The sequence below is a fragment of the Papaver somniferum genome, chromosome 7 (assembly GCF_003573695.1).
Source record: "Papaver somniferum cultivar HN1 chromosome 7, ASM357369v1, whole genome shotgun sequence".
NCBI lineage: Eukaryota > Viridiplantae > Streptophyta > Magnoliopsida > Ranunculales > Papaveraceae > Papaver > Papaver somniferum.
In genome coordinates, this window is record NC_039364.1 from 268,891,724 (window position 1) to 268,909,442 (window position 17,719).

General features: G+C 37.9%; 2 protein-coding genes across 7 annotated transcripts; both read right to left on the reverse strand.

Annotated features, from left to right (window-relative positions):
* Positions 1 to 3,187: 3,187 nt before the first annotated feature.
* LOC113300392 (phosphate transporter PHO1 homolog 8-like) lies at positions 3,188 to 9,190 on the reverse strand. 4 transcript variants are annotated; one of them, XM_026549613.1, is made up of 14 exons: positions 9,024 to 9,190; positions 7,995 to 8,580; positions 7,514 to 7,832; positions 7,374 to 7,422; positions 7,125 to 7,196; positions 6,602 to 6,731; positions 6,332 to 6,452; positions 5,934 to 6,192; positions 5,729 to 5,833; positions 5,601 to 5,645; positions 5,366 to 5,515; positions 4,735 to 5,013; positions 4,496 to 4,632; positions 3,188 to 4,239 (listed from the first exon to the last, which is right to left on the reverse strand). In XM_026549613.1, exons 2-14 carry the CDS (start codon positions 8,578 to 8,580, stop codon positions 4,137 to 4,139), a joined length of 2,355 nt encoding a protein of 784 aa, XP_026405398.1. In that variant the 5' UTR covers positions 9,024 to 9,190; the 3' UTR covers positions 3,188 to 4,136. The 4 variants fall into 4 exon arrangements, with proteins under 4 accessions (XP_026405398.1, XP_026405401.1, XP_026405399.1 ...); XM_026549616.1 differs by having other exon boundaries at positions 7,995 to 8,585; XM_026549614.1 differs by having other exon boundaries at positions 7,995 to 8,606.
* Positions 9,191 to 10,183: 993 nt separating this feature from the next.
* Positions 10,184 to 16,091, reverse strand: LOC113300393 (phosphate transporter PHO1 homolog 8-like). 3 transcript variants are annotated; one of them, XM_026549618.1, is made up of 15 exons: positions 15,930 to 16,091; positions 14,844 to 15,482; positions 14,372 to 14,690; positions 14,230 to 14,278; positions 13,992 to 14,063; positions 13,394 to 13,523; positions 13,138 to 13,258; positions 12,745 to 13,003; positions 12,540 to 12,644; positions 12,403 to 12,447; positions 12,270 to 12,304; positions 12,155 to 12,173; positions 11,483 to 11,761; positions 11,244 to 11,380; positions 10,184 to 10,988 (listed from the first exon to the last, which is right to left on the reverse strand). In XM_026549618.1, the coding sequence occupies exons 2-15, from the start codon at positions 15,415 to 15,417 to the stop codon at positions 10,886 to 10,888; spliced, it is 2,247 nt and encodes a 748-aa protein (XP_026405403.1). In that variant the 5' UTR covers positions 15,418 to 15,482; positions 15,930 to 16,091; the 3' UTR covers positions 10,184 to 10,885. The 3 variants fall into 3 exon arrangements, with proteins under 3 accessions (XP_026405403.1, XP_026405402.1, XP_026405404.1); XM_026549617.1 differs by having other exon boundaries at positions 12,155 to 12,304; XM_026549619.1 differs by lacking the exon at positions 15,930 to 16,091 and having other exon boundaries at positions 12,155 to 12,304; positions 14,787 to 14,906.
* Between the last annotated feature and the right edge of the window lie 1,628 nt (positions 16,092 to 17,719).

The following is a 17,719-nucleotide window of genomic DNA, read 5'->3' on the forward strand; positions in this document are numbered from 1 at the left end:
GTATTTGTGGAAGAACCCTCACGACTAGCGAGCACGTCGTAGTAGAAGGAATCACCCGATTTGTACAACGGCAGCATCAGACCAGCCTCGAAGGCCCCAACCGTCGTTAACAAGTGAAATTCATCGAATTCGTACTTAGAGATCAGCTCATACGTAATATCATCCTCGGGGGCATAAAAACGAACCCCGAAGGCTTGGAGCTCATGCTTCTCCTTGAATATTTCAAGATCGATATGCTTGAAGGTTACTTTTTCCTGCTAACAGAAACACTGCGTATCAAGGGAGCAGCCTCTTCCTCCTCGGCGGGGCCGGATGAACTAACAAACGCTTCAGACGCTTTTCTCTTCACGGGGGGATTCTTTGAAGATCCAGCCGCAGGAGCTACGCCCTTTGTATTCTTCCCTTTCAAAGTTGGAGAAGACCGTGGATGATGCTCGGGCACTAACGAACGTAAAGGAGGAACGTCAAAAGCAACAGCGCGGGGAGGAGCCTGCGTACTCCGAGTCTCTTCACGAGGACGCACCATTGAGTGATTAAAGACTCCGTGAGCCAGACGGAATTATGGAGGAATCTCTTCCCGAGAAGACGCTCTCGCTCCGGAAGACACTCGACTCCGACGAACATCATCTTGAGACTCTCGACGCTGAGGAGATCTCGACAACCTAGAATCAGGAGTCTCATAGGTAGGCCGCGGACGGTCAGACATGGCTGCGGAAAGAATAAAATCAAGAACAGGTTACACACAATAACCAAAAATCAAAAAACACATTCATAGCAATACAACCACGACAACATAGCAACCCTAAAATTAGGATACAATCTCAATACTCCACCCTCGAAGTAATGGCTGCCTTAATTTAAGATGAAGAACAGGGGCAAACTAGTATGCAAGCATCAGAAAGAGTTCTTCATCACAAACAAGGAACAACAATAGCAGAAAATTCACAATCAACACGGCATAAAACAGTGAAATCAAGAAAAGAAAAACTCACCGGCAAAAACAGCAAGTAGAAGAAACGAACAGGGGAAGATCCCAGGTGCAATAAAGACTGACAGAATTTAAGATCACAGGTGCAATGAAGACTGACAAAGAATTTAAGGTCACAGGTTTAATGAAGGCAGGTAGGAGGAAACTTAAAGGAAGAATGAACTGAGAGAGTGTTTAGGAAGAATGAAATTAAATTTCCTCTCATCCTTAAAATACCCGAAAGAAAAGAGGAAATTAAGGGAGAAATAGGAAAACGTGCCCGTTACATAAGCAGTTAATGCACGAATAAAAGACGTGCCCAAGTATCTAGGAGAAGTTATTAGGAGTGAGAAGGATATGCGACGATAGTTTTTCTTCAAGGCACCCCTTAGTCAGTTAAGCCTGAAGAAAAGGGGAAAATTGTGTACACATATATCTCACTATCGGACACGTGGATACAGAAAGGTACGTGGAAAGCATGCAAGCCAAGACATCAAAACACGATGCGTCGCGAAGCACCAAATAAACCCCTAGGAGTTGCTTTATCTCATCCCCAGAAGAGGAGCTAAGATCAACGGTGGGGAGAAAGTCAGCTGACACGGACTGACAGGGGCAGAAGACACTTGTCTGACACGAGCAGACCCCTCAACCACCCGCATTAAACACTCTGAGCAGTGCACGTGTCGACCGACCTGTGGAACGAGCGAAGATGCCTCCGCGGGATCTAGGGGGAAACGCAGACCTCTGCGTGATGGACACAAGACACTAGAAGATAAGGTTCCAACGGTCTTCAGAGATGGGTCCCACATTCCTACCTTATAAATACCCAATCTCCACAAAGGGGGAAGGGGATCGAAAAAACATCAGAGGAGAGAGAGAGAGAGAGAGAGAGAGAGAGAATAGCAAAGGTAAGGAATCCCATAGTGGAGAGAAATATGTAAACCCCAAGTCATTCAAACTATTCGTGTAACCGTGAATAATATAGCAGAACAACAAACCCCGTGGACGTAGGCCTTAGTGCTGAACCACGTAAACCTTGGTCTTATTTACATTTCAGCACTTTGCATTTATTTAGTTCCGCATGCATTTGCTTATATATGTTGTTTTCCTTTTATATTTGTACCCCATGCATAATCGCTACGCATGGGGAAGTTGGAGGAGGCCATGATAAACCCGTGGGTTTTGAGCCAATGAACCCACATCCGGGTATCATCATCGTAATCTCTTTAGACTTTAACAATTGATTGCGGGCATTCGGACCCCGCGTAGTTCGTGTGTCCACAAGGAGAATGTTACGATTTTTTGTTTTTTAACTTTTCAAGTTTGTAAATTTAGTGTTCATTGTTTTTTCCCGTTTCATGGTATAATTGATCATGATCAGAGACGGGCCTAGCAAGGAGCTAACCCGGGCTATAGCCCGTCCCTTAATTGGTTGGAACTTGGAACCCTTTTTTGGCACATACAATCAGTAGGTTTTGATCGTTAGCCCAATAGATAAATAGGTAATAGCCCATCAATATGGAAAGTTAGCCCAGTAGCAAGTAACAAATGATACGTCATACGTGTTTAAAATTGTGTTTTCTATTATGACTTTATGAGTTGTCAAAGCACAGTCACTTAAAAGTAGACAGTCACTTGAACTTGACAAGTTTTTAGACCCTTGATTTCATTTAACCCTTTGTTTTTAAAAGAATTGAAAAGATTTCCTTAACATTTTTTTTTTAATTTTTTTATTTTTTTTGATAAACAAGGAACCTTTTTATTAATGGGATTTCAATGTTACAATGTGTTTAAGATCGAAAATAAGAGAATATAAAGTGACAAGAACATACCGTAAGAGTACAATACCGAGAAATCCGACAAGAGAAAGAGAAGGATTATCGGAGTAAGACAAATACAAGTATAAATAAGATCCGATTAAATCGGAAGAATGATGGTTTTTCTCGGAATTAAATTCCAACCATTTAGTTGGTTTTTCTTCTTTAGAAAGAAATGCTCCCAAAATAGGAGTGATTTGCTCAAATCTCTTATAACTAGCGATGAAGCTTCCGACATCAAAAAGATCACCTATGGAGATTTCGTCGCCGGATGAAGATTTCGATAAAGATTCTGTCGCCGGAGACAACCAAGATGAAGATTTTGTCGTTGGAGAGAATGAAGAGCATCACTATTGATCTTAAAATCCAACCCAATAACCAAAAATCGCCATTAAAACGAAGATAAGCCTCAAAAGAGTAGATAAAACCACCAAAATGGTGTAGATAAGTAGAAAACATGGTGTAGAGAATGAAGAGCATCACTATTTCCTTTAACATTACGGAATACGGAAATGCTAGCTATCCCGACAAAATACCCCGCTCATAAATCCCGCCTCTAATAGATGTTGGGACCCACTTTACCACATTTATGATCTCGATACTAAGAACGATGCAGGGACCGTCCATTCCCCTCTTGGGATGAAACGCGAGAGATAAGAGCGGTGAGTGTATCACTACTCTACGGAATATACAAAAATTAAATAGATCAACATCTTAATCGTACTTTTTACCATCTAAAAATTTTCGACGGCCTTCGGCCGCCATAACTTGTATGCAGAAATAGCCCTACCCTAGGCTAATTTCTGAGTCCGTCCCTGATCATGATGTAATTACAATTTCACAGTAATGACTTTTATGCATCGACTTTTCCATGACCGTCGAAGACTGATAGTAGGTTTCTCATTCAAGTCCTTGTGCTCTCTCAGTCTGTTGGATTCTTCATGGCTTGCCCGGTAGTACTGATAACTTCACCATTCACCGCAGGGTATGCCCAACAGAACAGCTTTAGACTTTCTTTGGATTTCCAGTGGGGTAAAAAATTGGTTCGCGTTAGTTAACTCCTGGAAGTAGTTACTCTTTCTGTGTACAGGCTAATATTTGATCCAAAACATGGTGAAACGGGCCAGCTCCAGTGTCGAAGATCCTGACTTTAATACCTAGTCTTTCAGCTGCATTGGCTAAATAAGCTTGGTACTATCTTGTAATGAATCCCCATACAGGGTTCGATGAGTGGAAATGATACAGACATCGGTTCGCTCGATAAGCCCCCTAAAATGTGGAAAGCTAGCTGGAGGTGTCATTCGGTTGTCTCCTAGGCTTTCAGGTGTTGTAACATTTCCTCTGTTAATTTTCTAATCATCCTTGCTACTGTCTTCATCATAGTAATTAAAAGGGAGTGGGACTGACTTGAATGCACGGAACTTCCCGACATTGTTCAAGTGCTCGTTCTCTAACCTGATTCATTCACAGTACCCAGTTAGCAGCTTGGTGAAATGTTAATCTAGTAATAAATGTACTGGAAAGTAAGATGTTATTTATGTGCAACATTTTATCAGGTAACATGACAAGGATGTGGCAGCTCATGTCCTCATGCCATGTCAAGTAATCTCATAATTTGTGGCTCACTTAAGAAATGCAAAATGATATGGACCACGCCAACCGATGGTCTGTGGCAAAGTGTTTTATGGTCAATGAGACAATGGCGACATACCTGAAGAAATTCCACATCCCTCGACGGAGAATTTCCAGACATGCTACTATGGTGGTTAAGGCTGTTCGATGCAACAAAGGCACATTGAAGTTCACAACAGATTGCAGCCAAGCAAGTCTTAGAATAACATCAAGCACCTGCATTGTAATAAAGAAAACTTTCGAAGTTTGAGAATCTCGAACGTAAAGAGATGATACAATGTTGTGCCTTGAATTATAATAGGATTATAACATTCATACCATGGCTATGAAGTAGACGCTGGTGTGTGATATGAGAAGTTTGTCTCTCAGCCAAGGGTTCTTTGAATGCCGTTGAAGAAGTCCCCAATCTTTGACGATGTCCCAATAAGTACTCATGATTGCAGCAATGGCAGAGCTAATTATAGCTACAGCTCTCCAACTCGTTCCCTTCTCTAAATCGTAGGCTGTCCTCATTAGGACTGCAATTATTGTCAGGAGGTATTTTAGACCGTTGTATACCTGAGACACATCTTTCTCTTCAACCCACCGACGGAGACACTATAAGAAAACCACATACTAACAGGGTTAGTTTGACGGGGACCTGGGGCTGAACCCAACAATGCACGTAGAGGGACGCAAGATTGATGTGAAAGCAAGCAACATAGTTTCGTAAGGTTTGTGTCTTAAACATCGACACAAAATTGAGATCAGATCATAGTACAGCATGGTTTTGTTACTATTGTTTTCATACTAAAGATAGATGAACAGTTGAAATTGCACATTTTAAAGGTTTGGAGCCAATGTGGCGGTCCTTTAGGCTAACAGTTAAAATGCATGCCATTGAAACAATAACAGACTTGCATATGATCCCTTATCCTAAATTTCTATTAAGATGAGATTGTGGTAATACCTGGAGCAACCGAGACCAGTACGGGAGGACTGCTACAATGAAATAGAAAGAATTGTAGATGGCACTCTGGCGGCAACTGTTCTGTCTCTTTCTAAAGTCTCCCCATACATAGTAGCAAATATAGAACTCAAGACTCCTGAAGGCTTGGACCTGAAATGTAATTGATGCACACCAGTTAATTTGTAATATTTTCTTCATTTTTGTTATCAAACACAAAGATTTGCATGATAAATACCTGGCTAGTAAGTTGGTCTGCCAGGAAAAAGTCAATGAGTGTAACCTGTGAATGCAAAAAGTTAAAAGCTATAAAATAATCTCAGCTATCTGTTTGGTCTGCAGTTTTTGATTTAATGGATTATGTACCTTGTAGAAAGGAGCACAAATACAGCGCCATATTGATTTGATAAAGAAAAAACGACCAGAACGATATATAGAGTTGAAGGGGCAAAATGCTATGGCAAGTACGAGCTGCAAACAAAATACAAAGAAAAAGTGATTGGTTATGTCATCCATTTCAAATTCCTAGTTCTTGCTTTAAGAGGAGAGTCTTCTGCTTTCAAAATCTTACAGTAACTAATCCCAAAGGAACTAACTCAGTGACTGTCTGATAGCTTTGAGTGCCTGGATCCATCTCCATGTCCAGGTTCGCAAGGACACCAGCTAGTGAAAGTAGTGTCAGACCAGCACTGAGGAGAAATACTTCTCGGTATCCCAACTCAGTCCCTTGCTTGAAACCAAATATAAATGGATAGTTGACTCGATAACATCTCCAAAAGTATATGTTCACGGCATACATGAGCATATGTAGGATGATAAATGCAAATAAACTGAAATAAAATGATTTGGAGAAGTCGGTTAAACAAGGAAACGCACTTAGAACGTAAGCAAAGATACAGACTAGACTGAATACTCGAAAGAATCGGAGAAGAAAAAGCGAGAAAAAAAGCCACTGATGTCTTCACTTGCCTATAAAGTGGAAATATGTTCTCCATATACTGAGTTCTTCCTTCCTTATGCACAAGCTTCCTCGCATTTATAACCAAAACAAGAGCCACTAAAAGAGCTGTGGTACATCCAGCAAAATATCCTGAATAAAAGTGTGTTAGTTAACGCCTAAAAAATACAACAATAGCAAAGCAATATTATTTACTTTAGCCTAATCGTAGAGCCAGAAGGTAAACTAAAATCAAACTCAGTTGTGAAAACTAAATACATGGTGAAGGATTTCAATTTCACCTAGAAAGAATGTTGTTTTGTGCTTTGCCTTCTTCGCTGTTGGCCTCAAGGATTTCATACCTTTTCTGCGGTTTGAGTCACAGAAGTGCTTGACAAAGGTGGTCTCCACTCTCTCCAAAACCGCAGTAATCTGTGAAGTGACACTAGCGCATAAGATACTGCACATGTAACCATTACCAAAACTGAATTTGTGACAGTTTCAAAGCATACAGAACTGAGATCTGTCAAACAGCTAAATTTTTGAATATGGGACAAAATTTAGAGTTTTGTCAAGGTAACATAAAATGCAGCCAAAGCAAAATTTTGTGTTCCAAATGCATATATAAGAAGACCCAATAAACAGAGCATGTCGCAATCTCTATGTATTCGTCGCATATTAAATTGGAGTTCTTAATTTTTGTATTCAGAAGATTTTCCGTTTTAAAGATAAATTTCCATCCAAAGCATTTAATTGTATAGATAAATAATATGACTGACCAAATTGCCCTGCTTATCATTGATTAATGAACACATTTGAACTAACCTCATCAGAGCTGCCAATGTAAGAGTTATCCACTGCCCATAGGTATGATTTTGATGCACCCCTCAACGTAATCTACATGAACACGACAGAAAACAAATACAAACATATCCTTCATCAGCCTAGTCAAAACTATTAATTAGACAGGGAAAGCAGACAATACTGGAAGTAAAACACAAGCCTTAACCAGACAGTAAAAATCCTTGAATAATGAACGCATTGATGATTGATATGCTGATGAAAGGTACTGACCTTGTCATATTTCTTCATCGCCTTTGACAGTGCCTTTAGATTCATAAAACTGGTGCATCAAGCAGTAAATATAATATGTTAAGTAAAACAAAGTTATATACGGAAAAATTCTGAATGCCAATTTACTGCTTGTTATGTACCTATAATGTTTTAGTTGGCGAAGCTTCCAGTGGAATTCAATGAAAACCTGCTTTAGTTGCTCTTCGGCCCTTTTCAACTGCTTCCTGTTAAATTTCAATTTCTTATCTTTGGAACCCTTGAGGAGCATGGCTTTGATAGTTGACTTTGGAGTTTCTGGTTCATTGTTGATTTTAACATGTTCAAGAATTTCTAGATGAGCTGGTTTAAAGTTGTCACTGCCACCATTACTCTTATCAACATCCACACCTCCATTAGAGCCCTCAGAATCTTCTTCGTCTGCTAACCCCGTTTCTTGTATCACAAACATTTGCTCTTTTCCTGCAATTTTAGAATTATACGAATGTTTGTCTTTACAACTAGCTACTATTCAAGAATATTACAAATAATTGAAGATAGCAAAGTAATAGATCCCATAGTTGTGTCCTGTTATTGTTGCATTAAAACAATCGCATCAATTCTGTATATGCTACGGACACTTACTTGGCATTCTCGGGGGGCTTGGGTTAGAAACAGTTGAAGTAGCAGCCAAGTTAGCAACATCAGCTACGAGCTCCCTCACTGCACCTGACAATGACATATCAAGATTCGGGTTTTCGACCTTGATCCGTAGCGCAATTAGCGCATCCATCTGCTTATTAAGCAGCAAGACTTCGTTCATAACCTCCTCAACCCTGTCCTTGTAAAACTTATCAACCTTGCTGAACTCATAATCAAGGGTGTTGAAGAAAACTACTTCTTGGTCAGTTGCATCTTCAAGGAAGTTGGTTTCGTATTTGACATTCGAGTTTGCTCCTTTGACTTCTTTGACCACTATAAATTGATCTTCAATATCTCCTCCTCCTCCATATTTGAAATCATGACTCTTTCGTTTGTGTAATCCGCTGAAGGACCTGTAGAATGTCAAATCTCGAACCAATGATTCCTGTTGGGTTTGTCCTTTATGCTCCCCTTCCTTTTGTTTGAATCTGAGTATGTCTTTCAACAATGTTTTGAGATGTGTATAGTCTAAGTAAGCTTCCTTCCACTCGGGCAACATTTGTGACAAATACTCCTTCCCATATTTCATCTTCACTAATTAGGAGTTCAATTCAGCTTCAATTGCTCAAAAATTATGGTCTTAATAGATGCGAAGTGGTTAAGTAGAGGTTTATCAGAATTTAAGACAATCAAGAAATATAGATAAGAAAGAAATTAATTATAATTCTCAACATAGAGCTAGTAGTAGACAGAATTATGTGAAAACATCCAAAAATCAAACTTACATTGTTGCATTTTTATTTTTATTTTAGAAGCAGAAATATAAGAAATCATAGTCCTCAAAATCAGAATTTAAGATCAAAATCATAGTCCAACATTGAACTTGCATTACTGTTACTTCCATTAATAGTAACAGGAAGGAGTGTTTAATCAACAAAAACCTCACTTATTAAAGTATCTTCGCCATTAAAGAAAACTACACTAACAAATGGAAATCTAACTAAAAAATTATGCACCAGAAAAAAAACATACCTCCTTTTTGTTGCTGGTTAATAAATCAACTAATCTGCTTCTTCTTCGTCTCCGTTTCTTTCTTTATTTCTTTCTCCAGGAGATTGGCTTTGGACGACCTGAGTATAGTGAGATTGGTTTAAGCAACTTTACTCTCTCTTTCTACTCTAACAAACACACTCTTACTGGGGATATGTGTTTGGTGGAGCGACGTCCTTGTTATGTAATAAAGAACATTCTTTAAATTCCTGAGGGGCTGTAAAGTGGCTTCATGACGACAAACTTCAACCTATCCTCCACCGTCACCTTTTGTGTTTGGTGTCTTATTAACGCCAAAAAAAAAAAAAAAAAAATCCAACAAAACACATGCAAACATTTCTATATTTAATTTAACTCAATACTAAATCCCTAGTTAATTGTTGATTAAGCAAGAAAGGGATACTTTAGTTGATTAATTTAGTTACAGCGGGTGGGGATGTATGTCTGATACTCTGATGTCTCTCTATCTATATATGTCCAATTTCCACGTCCACAACAAAAGAATACCACTTTGTAAAATGCTTTATTATCTCTACCTTGGAGGTCCTGTTATCACGTTTTTGAATGCACAACCACCACAATGAACATAACTATATTCAGGAGGATTTATCGACATACTTCAAGCATAAATAAATATCATAATTATCCTGTTTTACCATAGCTTTTCTAAAGCGGAAGACCGAAGACCACTCTAATTGTTAGTCACGATACTTGCAAGTGGCAAAATCTATCCGACAAAGAAAGAAAAAAATAAAGAAAATAACTTACTGGAACTTGGATGTTCAGTTCAGTTCCAACTTCAAACTTCAATCATTGTGTTGTGAACTGTGAAGAATCCCAAGATTCCCAACAGAAAGTGGTCTTATTAGGACTCTGTTTGTTTCTTTCTCCCGACTCCCGAGAAAGAAAAGTAGAGAAAATTTGACCTCTCACGCCTATCACCTAAGTAGTAGTAAGGAATCTAAGGATACGACATTACTGCTTTTTCCTTTCTAGTGCTAAAGGAAAAAAGAACAAAAGAAAAAGGGATGCTAGTGCTACTTAACTAGTAGAATTCTTTAGATTTTGTATTCTTTTAAAGACTTCCCGGACAGTGTGATTAGGTCGTGTTCACCGTTTCGTGTTTGGCGTAATTAAGAATATGTAATTGACTATTCGAGTCCAATAGCTTTTCTTACCACTTTTATGTGAAAATCAGAATTACTGTTTTCTAAGTTGCAAACTTTTACCAGCTTAATTAGAGCATAAGCATAGTAAAAGCAGATAACAAAAGAAAACAAAGAGGACTAATTACAGATAGATGATGTCCCAATCTAATATAGCTTGAGAAAAATTGCAATGAATTCTCTGACCAGCTGCAACTGCCCATGTAAGAATAAGTGTTCGAGCTTCGGTACTTAGCTCCAAAACTGTCTTGAAAGAATGATTTTCTTCAAAAGTACGCTTGTATCTCTCCAGGGTATTCCCAACACATGTCTCTTATATTATCAGAGTAGACAGAACTTAATGATGTCAATAGAACAGCTTTAGACTTTCGATTTCCAGTGGGGTAAAAAATTTGTTTGGTTTGTTAACCTCTGGATATAATTTCGCTTTCAGTGCACAGGCTAATATTTGATCCAAAACATGGTGAAACGGGCCAGCTCCAGTATCGAAGACCCACTCTGCATTAGCTAAATAAGCTTGGTACTGTCTTGTAATCAATCCCCGTACAGGGTTCAATGAGTGGAAAAGATACTGACCTAGGTTTGCTGAATGATAGGATATATACTGTGAAAAGCTGGGGGTGTCATTCAGTTGTCTCCTAGGCTTTCAAGTGTTGTACCGCTTCATCTGTTAATTTTCTACTCATCCTTGCTACTATCTTCATCATAATAACTAAAAGGGAGTGGGACTGACTTGAATGCGCGGAACTTCCCCACATTGTTCAGGTGCTCGTTCTCCAACCTGATTCATTCACAGTACCCAGTTAGCGGCTTGCGAAATGCTAATCTAGTAATAAATGTACTGAAAAGTAAGATGCTATCTATATGCAACATTTTATCAGATCGCATGACATGGATGTGGCCGCTGATGTCCTCATGCCATGTCAAGTAATCTCATAATTTATGGCTCACTTAAGAAATGCCAAATTATATGGACCACACCAACCCATAATCTCATTCCATGGTTCAGTGTTACTTGGTCGATGAGGCAACATACCTGAAGAAATTCCACATCCCTCGACGGAGAATCTCTAGACATGCTACTATGGTGGTTAAAGCTGTTCGGTGCAAGAATGTCACATGGAAGTTTACAACAGATTGCAGCCAGGCAAGTCTTAGAATAACATCAAGCACCTGCATTGTAATAAAGAAAATTTAGTAAGTTTGAGAATCTCAAACTTAAAAAGATGGTACAATGTCGTGGCATAATTAATGATAGGATTATGACATACATACCATGGCTATGAAGTAGACGCTAGTGTGTGATATGAGAAGTTTGTCTCTCAACCAAGGGTTCTTTGAATGCCGTTGAAGAAGCCCCCAATCTTTGACGATGTCCCAATAAGTACTCATGATTGCAGCAATTGCAGAGCTAATTATAGCTACTGCTCTCCAACTCGTTCCCTTCTCTAAATCGAACCCTGTCCTCATTAGGACTGCAATTATTGTCAAGAGGTATTTTAGACCGTTGTATACCTGAGATACATCTTTCTCTTCAACCCACCGACGGAGGCACTAAAACAAAACCACATACTAATAGGGTTAATAGTTTGATGGGGAGGTTGACCCAAAAAATGCATGTAGAGAGACACAAGATCGATGTGAAAGCAAGCAACATAGTTTTGTAAGGCTTGAATCTTAAAAATCGATGCAAAATTGAGCTTACATCATTGAACCGTGTTTTGTTACTACTGTTTTCGTACTAAAGATAGATGAACAGTTGAAATTGCAACTAAATCCCTAAAAATTTGTATTTCTGAAAAAGACATCTAAAAAGTTTGGTCCTTTAGGCTAACAGTTAAACTATGACAGACTTGCATATGGCCCTTAGCGTAAATTTCTATTAAGAATCCACTTGAATATCTGTCAAAAAAAGTATAGCAGAGAATGAGATTATGGTGGTAATACCTGGAGCAACCGAGACCAGTATGGGAGAACTGCTACAATGAAATAGAAAGAATTGTAGACGGCACTCTGGCGGCAACTATTGTGCCTCTTTCTAAAATCTCCCCATACATAGTAGCAAATATAGAACTCAAGACTCCTAAAGGCCTGGACCTGTAATGTGATTGTTACACACCAGTCAAACTGTGAAGGAAATGCAATACTTGGTTTATTTTTATTATCAAACAACAAAGATTTTGCATGATAAATACCTGGCTCGTAAGTTGGTCTGCCAAGAAAAAGTCAATGAGCGTAACCTGTGATTGCAAAAAGTTAAAAGCTATAAAATAGTCTCAGGCTCTCAGCTATCTGTTTAGTCTGCAATTTTTGTTTTAATGGGATTAGGTACCTTGTAGAAAGGAGCACAAATACAGCGCCATATTGATTTGATAAAGAAAAATCGCCCAGAACGATATATAATGTTGAAGGGGCAAAATGCTATGGCAAGTACGAGCTGCAAAAGAAACACAAAGAAAAGGTGATTGATTATGTCATGTAGTGCAAATTCCTAGTTCTTGCTTTAAGAGGAGAATCTTCTGCTTTTAAAATCTTACAGTAACTAATCCCAGAGGAACTAACTCGGTGACTGTCTGATATTTTTGAGTGCCTGGTTCCATCTCCATGTCCAGGTTTGCAAGAACACCAGCTAGTGAAAGTAATGTCAGACCAGCACCGAGGAGAAAGACTTCCCTATATCCCAACTCAGTCCCTTGCTTGAAACCGAATATAAACGGATAGTTGACTCGGTAACATCTCCAAAAGTATATGTTTACGGCGTACATGAGCATATGCAGGATGATATATGCAAATAAACTGAAATAAAATGAACAAATTCATTTAAACAAGGAGATGTGCTTATGCAGTAAACGATGATACAGACTAAACTGAATACTTAAAATAATTGGAGAAGAAAGAGAGAGATAAAAGTCACTGATGTCTTCACTTGCCTATAAAGTGGAAATATGTTTTCCATGTACTGAGTGCTTCCTTCCTTAATCACAAGCTTCCTTGCATTTATAACCAAAATAAGAGCCACTAACAGAGCTGTCGTACAGCCAGCAAAATATCCTGAATAAAAGAGTATATTAGTTAACACAGAAATAAAACAATATTCTTTACTTTATCCTAATTAAAGTGACAAAAGTTAAACCAAAATCAACTCATTTGTGAAAGTTTATTTCATGGTGAACAGGTTCGAGTTACCTAATAAGAATGTTGTTTTGTGCTTTCCTTTTTTCGCTGTTGGCCTCAAGGATTTCATGCCTTTTCTGCGGTTTGAGTTACAGAAGTGCTTGACAAAGGTGGCCTCCACCCTCTCCAAGATAGTAGAAATCTGTGAAATGACACTAGCTGACACATAAGATACTGCACACAAAATCATTATACAAACTGAATTTGTGACAGTTTTAAACCATACATAACTGAGATTTGTCAAACAGCTAAATCAAATGGGACAAAGCTTAGAGTTCTCTCAAGGTGACGTGTGATACGAACTGCAGCCATGAGCAGATTTTGTGCCAGAAATGCATATATAAGTTGCTACAGTCACAGTGAATACAACATGAGTGCAAAATTTCAGAGTATGTTTCCAGATAAACAAAGTAAGGATGAAATTTGGTAAAACATATGCAGCACAGAAATTAATTCTAACATAGAAATGTGATCTTAATTTCTTTTTATTTAGAAGATTTTCCATTTTTGAGAGGGATTTCCTTGATAAAGCATTTATTGTATTGATAAATATTAAGACTGGCCAAATTGCGGCTGCTTATCGTTGATTAATGAGCACATTTAAACGAACCTCATCAGAGCTGCCAATGTAAGAGTTGTCCACTGCACGTAGGTATGATTTTGATGCACCCCTCAACGTAATCTACATCAATTCGACGCAAAACAAATACAAACATATCCTTCATCAAAATCTAATCAAATTTATTTAGTATCCAGGGAAAGCAGGCAATATTAAAAGTAAAACACAAGCCTTAACAAGACAGTAAAAATCCTTTGAAAGCATTGATATGCTGATCAAAGGTACTGACCTTGTCATATTTCTTCATCACTTTCGACAGTGCCAACAGATTCATAAAGCTGGTGCATCAAGCAGTAAAAATAATCTGTTAAGTAAAATAAAGTTATATAAAGAAAAAATTCTGAAAGGCCAATGTATTGCTTGTTATGTACCTATAGCGTTTTAGTTGGCGAAGCTTCCAGTGGAATTCAATAAAAACCTGCTTTAGCTGCTCTTCTACCTTTTTCAACTGCTTCCTGTTAAATTGCAACTTCTTATCTTTGGAATCCTTGAGTAGCATGGCTTTTATAGTTGACTTTGGAGTTTCTGGTTCATTGTTGATCTTAACATGTTCAAGAATTTCCAGGTGAGCTGGTTTAAAGTTGTTATTGCCACCATTACTTTTATCAACATCCACACCTCCACTAGAGTCCTCAGAATCTTCTTCGTCTGCTATCGTCGTTTCTTGTATTACAAACATTTGCTCTTTTCCTGCAATTTTAGAATTATACGAATTTTAGACTTTGCAACTAGCAAGAATATTACAAATAGTTGCAGATAGCTAAGTAATAGATTCCATGGTTGTACCCCGTTATTGCAGTAAAACAGCCGCATCAATTCTATTGATGCTCCGATGACACTTACTTGGCATTCTTGGGGTGCTTGGGTTAGAAACAGTTGAAGTAGCCAAGTTAGCAACATCAGCCACGAGCTCTCTCACTGCACCAGACATATCAAGATTTGGATTTTCGACCTTGATCCGCAGCGCAATTAGAGCATCCATTTGTTTATTAAGCAGCGCGACTTCGTTCATAACCTCCTCAACCTTGTCCTTGTAGAACACATCAACCTTGCTGAATTCATAGTCGAGGGTATTGAAGAACACTACTTCTTGGTCAGTTGCATCTTCAGAGGGTATAATGAACTTGGTCTCGTATTTGACATTCGAGTTTGCTCCTTTCACTTCCTTGACCATTATAAAAAGATCTTCAATATCTCCCCCACTTATGAAATCATGACTCTTTTGTTTTTGTAACCCACTGAAGGACCTGTACAATGTCAAATCTCGAACCAACGATTTCTGTTGTGTTCTTCCTTCCTCCGCCTTGCGTTTGAACCTGAGTATGTCTTTCAACAATGTCTTGAGATATCTATAGTCTAAGTAAGCTTCCTTCCACTCAGGCAACATTTGTGACAAATACTCTTTTCCAAACTTCATCTTCACTAATTAGGAGTTCAATTCAGCTTCAATTGCTGACGAAGCAGCGGTTTCCAAAATTTCCACTGAGAAAAACAAGAGGAAAAGGGCTTTAATACACATTACCCAAAAATCAACATAACAATGAAAGTAATCGGAGAATTAGTATAATAATGAGAAGTGAGAACTGAATTAAGTAGAGAGATTTCAGAAACCAAGACTTGAACAAAATCAGAATTCAACATAATCAACTAATACAGAATCAACGAAAACTTCACTTCGAAGTTAGAACATCTTCGCCATTAATCCTCAACATAGCAATTAAAACACAGAATTATGTAAAAACATCCAAATAGTTACATTATTACTTCCCACTTATAGCAGTAGCAGGAAGGAATTTAATCAACAAAACCTCAGTTAGTATCTTCGCCATGAAAAAGAAAACTACACTAACAAATCAAAAGAACAAGAAACACATCAAAATCCTACTAGATTATACACCAAACGAAGGAGAACAAAGAAACAAAACATACCTGTTCCTGCTGCTTCGTCTTCTTCTTCTTCTCCGTTTGTTTGTTTCTCCGGAGAAGAATAAAGAAAGGAAAATTGGACCTCTGAGTAGTCCTTGTACCTGAAATTGCAGCTTGAAGCTACTTTTTGGTATATTCAGGTTTCGCCTTCTCTCTCTACTCTAACAAATTTACACACTCTTTCTAGGGAAACGTGTATTTGCTGGTGCGGCGTCCTTGCTATGTGTAAGCCGAACATTCTGAGCAATGCTGCTACGTCCCGAGGGAGGAGGGGCCATGCGGACTATATGGGGTCTACTACTCTGCTCATTGAGTCATTTTGGTGGTGTCATGACTCAAAATCAAAAGGATGCAACAAAATTGCATTTATATGGATGAAACACATGCAAACATTTTGCCATTTTTAACTACTCCTTCCTTCCGATACCTTTTACCTTTTATTAGGCCAGTTTTTTTTTTTTTGAGAAAATTAAGAGAACTAATTATTGAAAGTGGTTCTCTAGACACTTGTCAATAAAAAAAAGTGAAGTGAAATGGTCCCCATGACACTTGTCAGTCAAAGAAATAAGTGAAATGGTCCCCATGACACTTGTCAGCCAAAAAAATAAGTGAAATGGTCCGCATAACACTTGTCATCAAAAAAAATTAAAAGAAAAGTGATCCCAAAAAATTAAAGCAACATTTGACTTTTCCAATTAAGAAACTGGTCTATTTTTTTAAAATATTTATTTATAAAACTAGCATATTAAAAAGTAACGGAGGGAACATGTACTTTATTTTTTTAAATTTGTCATTTGAGTAATATTCAAAAATGCTAGTAATTTAAGAACCCAATCACTTAATCCTGCGAGAACACGCAATAATTTATTAGTTAGGGAGGAGGTAGGGCCCGTCGGGATATATGTCTCTATCTATGTCCAGTTCCACGCGCGTTTGCAACAAATTAATTTACCACCGCAAACATAACTAGAGTTCTTTTTGATTTTGTCTTCTTTTATTTTTGCTTGAAGGAAGCTTACTGTAAAGAGGGAAAACAGGAAATGAAGCTTTCCATAAAGTATGCTGGTATAGCCTGGTATGATTAAGCCGTTAACCATAAGGACTATTATTATTCAATAGTGGAAGAGAGAAAAATCTTGTCAGCTGTTATTAAGCACTCGAGTGCATATTGATATGCATTTCGAGACTATTTGATTTCTCATTATGCATGGGGACCGAGGAAAATGGGGACAAATGGGTCCCCAGCCCCCACTTGATAATGAAATTTCTTTGGTATAGGCTTATCATTTTTGTAATTTAGGGATCTTGTGGGGGCAAATATATTAAATAGAATTAAATTTTCATTTTTAATAGGATCAATACTATAAAATCATATCAAATCAATAAAAATACATCAAATGTGTGACTTAAAAATAAAAAATCATCTAAATTTCTATATGTTTAATGTAATTGAAATATTTTGTGATTTCATTTTCAGTTAGTAAAAACTAAAAAGTAAATAAAATTGTCAACAAAAAAAAATGAGCGGCCTTCGGCTGCTTACTTGCTATTATGCACAGAAGTTTACTATATGAATTCGCCCCCATTTGAAAAATGTCTGGCTCCGTCACTGATCATGCACCTAGAAATTTCTAAACTTCATAATTTGCTTATTTCCATAACTTGAAAGCATTTGAAAAAATGTCTGGCTCCGTCACTATGCTATCCATTATTTTGCCAGGAGGAAACAAATTTCTAAACTTCATAATTTGCTTATTTCCACTGTCAATGGAAAAAAATAGTCAGTCGACTAC

Excerpts from the sequence above, each read along its gene's own strand:
- LOC113300392 (XM_026549613.1), bottom strand. The coding sequence starts at position 8,580 with ATGAAATATGGGAAGGAGTATTTGTCACAAATGTTGCCCGAGTGGAAG. Across the intron at positions 6,193-6,331 it reads AACATATTTCCACTTTATAG|TTTATTTGCATTTATCATCC; the intron begins GCAAGTGAAGAC and ends ATTTTATTTCAG. Across the intron at positions 5,646-5,728 it reads TTTGTGCTCCTTTCTACAAG|GTTACACTCATTGACTTTTT; the intron begins GTACATAATCCA and ends TTGCATTCACAG.
- LOC113300393 (XM_026549617.1), bottom strand. The coding sequence starts at position 15,417 with ATGAAGTTTGGAAAAGAGTATTTGTCACAAATGTTGCCTGAGTGGAAG. Across the intron at positions 14,691-14,843 it reads AAGCACCCCAAGAATGCCAA|GAAAAGAGCAAATGTTTGTA; the intron begins GTAAGTGTCATC and ends CTAAAATTGCAG. Across the intron at positions 12,305-12,402 it reads CAGACCAACTTACGAGCCAG|GTCCAGGCCTTTAGGAGTCT; the intron begins GTATTTATCATG and ends ATCACATTACAG.